At 40.5% G+C, this 4,654-nt stretch overlaps 1 protein-coding gene across 9 annotated transcripts in view; it reads right to left on the bottom strand.

Moving 5' to 3' along the window:
- Window positions 1-1,232: 1,232 nt before the first annotated feature.
- Window positions 1,233-4,654, bottom strand: part of SLC31A1 (solute carrier family 31 member 1) — a 45,344-nt gene continuing 41,922 nt past the window's right edge. For all 9 annotated transcript variants that reach the window (XM_080669520.1, XM_080669525.1, XM_080669522.1 and 6 more), the window contains exon 5: window positions 1,233-4,461. In XM_080669520.1, coding sequence (XP_080525646.1) covers window positions 4,260-4,461 — 202 coding nt within the window. In that variant the 3' untranslated portion in view covers window positions 1,233-4,259. The remainder of the gene's footprint in view (window positions 4,462-4,654) is intronic.

The following is a 4,654-nucleotide window of genomic DNA, read 5'->3' as shown; positions in this document are numbered from 1 at the left end:
AAAAGTGTCTTGAGCTGAAATTCTAGCACAGTGACTTTTCTTGCTGTGTTAACTGGAGCCAGTGATTTAAATTTTGTGAGCCTTTGTCTTACCAATATGATGGAGATTATATCTAAAAGGACTACTGTGGAATGGAATGAAACAGTGAAATGAGCTTAGCACCATGACTGGTCCATAACAAGTGCTGGATAAATAACAACTATCATTGTTGCTATTATTACTGTTTTATCTTTTTAGTTTTGTGAGTTCCTTACAGTAGATACTGTAACTTATTGAGCAGTGTATTCATTCTATCTAGTTCAATTTCAGGCTCATCTGACAAAAATATTGACTGAGCTCCTCCAAGGTGCCAGGCATTTTCTAGAACCTAGTGATAGAGCAGTGAGCAAAGTAGACAAAAAAGAAAATCCCTGCTCTTATGGAGATTATATTTGGATGGGAGTTGACAGGAAATAAAACAGTAATTATATATATACTTACTATGGTGTGTGTGTGTGTGTGTGTGTGTGTGTGTGTGTGTGTGTATATATATATATATATATATATATATATATATATATATATGCCTATAATGTGTTGGCGCTTTATACATATTACTCCTAATTAAAACAAATATTATTGCCTTTTTATAACTGAGAAAACTAAGGCTTAGGGATTATTGAAATAACTTGCTGAAGGTCACATTTCTAGAAAGTGGTGGAGCCAGGATCCAAACCCAGGTACACTTGACTCCACAAAGTCCATGCTCCTCATATTGTACTATGGAAAAGACTGGAAGTGGTGCCGAATGGCAGAGTGGCCATCTGGGCTCCAGTAGGAAGGGCACGTAACACCAAGATTCTCGCATTACCAAAGGGTAGGCACGGCCAATGCTCATCTCAAGGCTCAGCAGTGAAGTTCCTAGAGGCCCAACTCAGAGCCTCTTGCCTGACACCATAAATATAGGGAGGAGATTCTGATAGGACAAGTTAGCTTTTAAATTTAGGAATTCTTGGTATACTGAGATATTTGCAGCTTCAGGAAGCTCGTCTCCTGTGCAAAAGTTCATGTAGCTGCGTCATGGACTAGCTTGTCATTTTGAGTAGAGTAGGAGGAGAATGATATGAAAACAAAGGGACCACGCCACCTAAAACTGACATCTTAAAAACTGACGGTAATGGCCAAGACACTGTGTGCACAATGAAGAGACCACGTATTCTGATATCACTTTGGGTAAAAAAACATGCATAGGATCACAAAATCAAAATATTTATTTTCTTTTGTACACGACACTGTTAAAACATTCCTACTGTAGCAATACTGCTCTCCAGGAGCTTACAATCTAAAACAGTCAACATTAACTGTGGACCCAGTGATTAAGGCATTACATCAAATGCAGACTTTGTATCTTTAGATGTATCTTCTGAAAGAAGCAGCTGGAAAGGGCAGGATCAAAATTAAATGACATGAAAGTGTACCTCCTGCTCCCTCCCCTTCCAGCTCCTAACCCTTTATGGCTAGAACTCAAGACCAGTGCCCCACAGCCTGAAAGGGAATTCCAGACTATCCTACCATAGAAGTAGTGAAGAAACCTTAATCTCTACTTCCCCGATGGACACAGGAAGTTTGTGGGCATTGAGGAGCTGAGTGTTCCTCCAGCATAGACTGGAGAGCACAACTAAGATTCTATAATTGCAGATGGCACCAGGTAGCCCTTTACCCAACTTTATAGAAATTGCAGTGGACAACTGCTCAAAACATGCTTAAGGTCTCTACCAAGTTTTACAACTTCTGGTTGGTATCTATATCTATTGCATAGGCAATGTTCTACATCAGGAAGGCAAGGGAGATTTGATAAATTAGAAATATGGGATGAAAGATGTTATCTTCTAGTTATGAAAGACAGAAAAAGGAAATGGAGAGCAACATAGGTGCCAAAGAAATAGGGATACAGGCTTCTAAAAGATTTGAACATCTTAGGGAAAGAGGAAAAGAGTAATCTGGATCCAAAAGGAACAAAGAAGTTAGGCACTAAAATTTCAAATGAACAGGGATATAGAAATGAAAGGCAACAAGATCATTATCACAATCAAGAAAGAAGGAATTTAAACTTTATTATTATTATTTTTCTCCTTCATTAGCTTCTTGCTTTGGCAACCTAGTCTAAGAATTGCTGGAATTAGGGTTTTTCAGGAGACTATCTTGACTATCTGAAGACCTATCCCAGTTTCAAATTCATAGCACTTTGTCTTAACTGGCCTTGATTTTTTTTTTTACCTTAATTATAAGGTCCTGTTCCTAAAAGGTTACTTTATAGCAGCTCGTGCCAAGATTTCTAGAGAGCACCAGGGTCACTACTAAACATTCTTTATTTTTCAAAATTTTGTTATTCCTTGGCTTCTGAGACAAACAGGCTACTTACACCTTAATGTTGGATTCTGTCAGTACCAGTCATTCACTCTGTTCATGCTAAATATCAGCACTACAAGGGGTTGGAAAGAGAGAAAAGCACAAAACTCTAAGCATTGGTTCTTAGGTTTTAATCTCGATCCAGTAGGCTCATAACCCTCCCTTGGTTCAAAGCCATGGAAGTACACATTCCTCGCTCCACTATTTAACTGTACCCACAGAGAAAGTACAAACTTTACAACCACAACCAACTGGATAGCTGTGTCCTCTCTTTTGCCCTGAGGCACAAGTGGAGTCTAGCACCAAGGAGGGCAGGATTTAACAGACCAGTATAGAAGAGTCACTTTATAGAGGTAGTTTGGACTAGGAACAAAGCTGCAGCGTAGACTAACAACTAAAAATCCAATATGGTTCTTCATGAGAAGAGATTTTGGCCTCCTGTCATCTAATTAAGCCCCCAAGAGTAACAAAGATGGTCATGTAGAGGCTGAGGATCTGCCTGGTTTGGGCATGGATGTTGGGGGGTAAGGAATATCTGGCCATCAGACCACACCCTAAGCCTTTCCAAAGACTAGACTTTTGGGCTAGACTTTTGTCCTTCTGGCCTATGACTGGCTAATTTGCATTTCAGAACAAAGGTCTTTCTCAACCTTCAAGCTATTTCCAAGATCTTTACAAATAAGGACTAGTGATTTCATAATGCTGATGAAGTTACTCTGGCTACAGCCCTTCCTGCCTGTGTGCTTGGGCACACATACACACAGAGCTGAATAAATGTTTGTGGAATGATTAAGTATCGACCAGCAGCATTTAGTACATGAGTGAAGCCCAGACATACCACCTGCCAGTCAGTAATTCAAATAACCATGCTCACCCCACCAGTTTTAAAGCAGAGATTCTCAAAGTATGGTCCCCTGACCATCTGCAGGAGCATCACCTGGGAACTTGTTTTGGCTCTAGGTTGAGGCCCAGCAACTAGTGTTTTTAGCAAGCCCTTGAGGTGATTCTAATGCCTGCTAAAGTTTGAAAACCACTGGTTTAGAGGGAGACACATAAAAAATAATGGGAGATAATGATTCAAAATCTTTGCTTCATTCAGTTGTGACAAATCAAGGTACCAAGTCAAAGTAAAATGTCAATGGTTTTATTTTAAAATACTTATGTCTATTTTCTCAACTTGATTGTCATATCTTTTTTTTTTTTGATTGGCAAGTTCATTCTAATCAAAATGTTAAGTGGGAACACCATAGATGAGTCAGCCACCCCAAAATGCACACTTCTGTAAGCTCTAGACTTAACAGTCTCAAACCACCCTCTGTGCACTACTAAGGTTTTGGTGCAACACATCACACCTAGGGAAAGGCACAACGTATTTCCCACTCATTGAGTCCAAAGACTAGAACTTATTTTTTAGTGTTAAGTTTGGATTCTGGGTTTTGTTGGGCAAGAATTTCCCTCAGCTGCCATGAATCCTAGCTGAAGTCAATCCTTTTCCACCACTGACCCAGGAAAACCCCACCAAATTCAGATTATCTGTTAAAAATAAAAACTAAAAAAGAAAGCAGGTGATCAAGTCACTGAAGAGACAGCTACCTGGATTAGATAAGAACATATATCTTGGATCTAAGATAATGGTGGAGGAGAAGACATCTCATGGATGGTTTCAACTCAAGAGAAACGGGAATCTCAGCGCAAGAAGAACAGTCAGGGGTTACTATTTTAGCTCAGAGACTGTAAGCTAAACCTCTGTTGAGAAGGTGTGTGTGTAAGGAGTTAAGGAGCAAGAAGGGGAGATTCGAGTAGGAATAATGTCTTCCAGTCTTGAACTGCTTTCCACTGCAATCGATAAGGCCACACCATGGAGTTTGATGTTAATGGCAATGCTCTGTGATGTCCACTACCACTGCCTTCTTCCAGCTGAAGAGAAAGTATCCTGTGCCGGCCCCTGCTGCTACAGCAATGCAGAGGTACCCATTGTAGGTCATGAAGATGAGCATGAGGAAGTAGCTGATGACCACCTGGATGATATGCAGCACTGTTTGCAGGAGGTGAGGAAAGCTCAGCATCTGCTGCCTGGAGAGTAAAAAAGGAAACAACAATCAAAGACCCCTGGGGAGTGTTGAGACAGCTCTGCACATCAGAAGGGGGGAGCATTTGTCAGGAAAGCTTGAACTGGACTCCCTCATAGCCACCCTGGCGGCTCATGGATACTTTTGTGTATGTATGTTGTTTATTAATCCCCGGAAATGAAACATAATAGGGTGGT

The sequence above is a fragment of the Plecotus auritus genome (genome assembly GCF_963455305.1).
Source record: "Plecotus auritus genome assembly, chromosome: 5".
Classification (NCBI taxonomy): domain Eukaryota; kingdom Metazoa; phylum Chordata; class Mammalia; order Chiroptera; family Vespertilionidae; genus Plecotus; species Plecotus auritus.
This window is presented reverse-complemented; position numbering and strand designations above follow the sequence as displayed.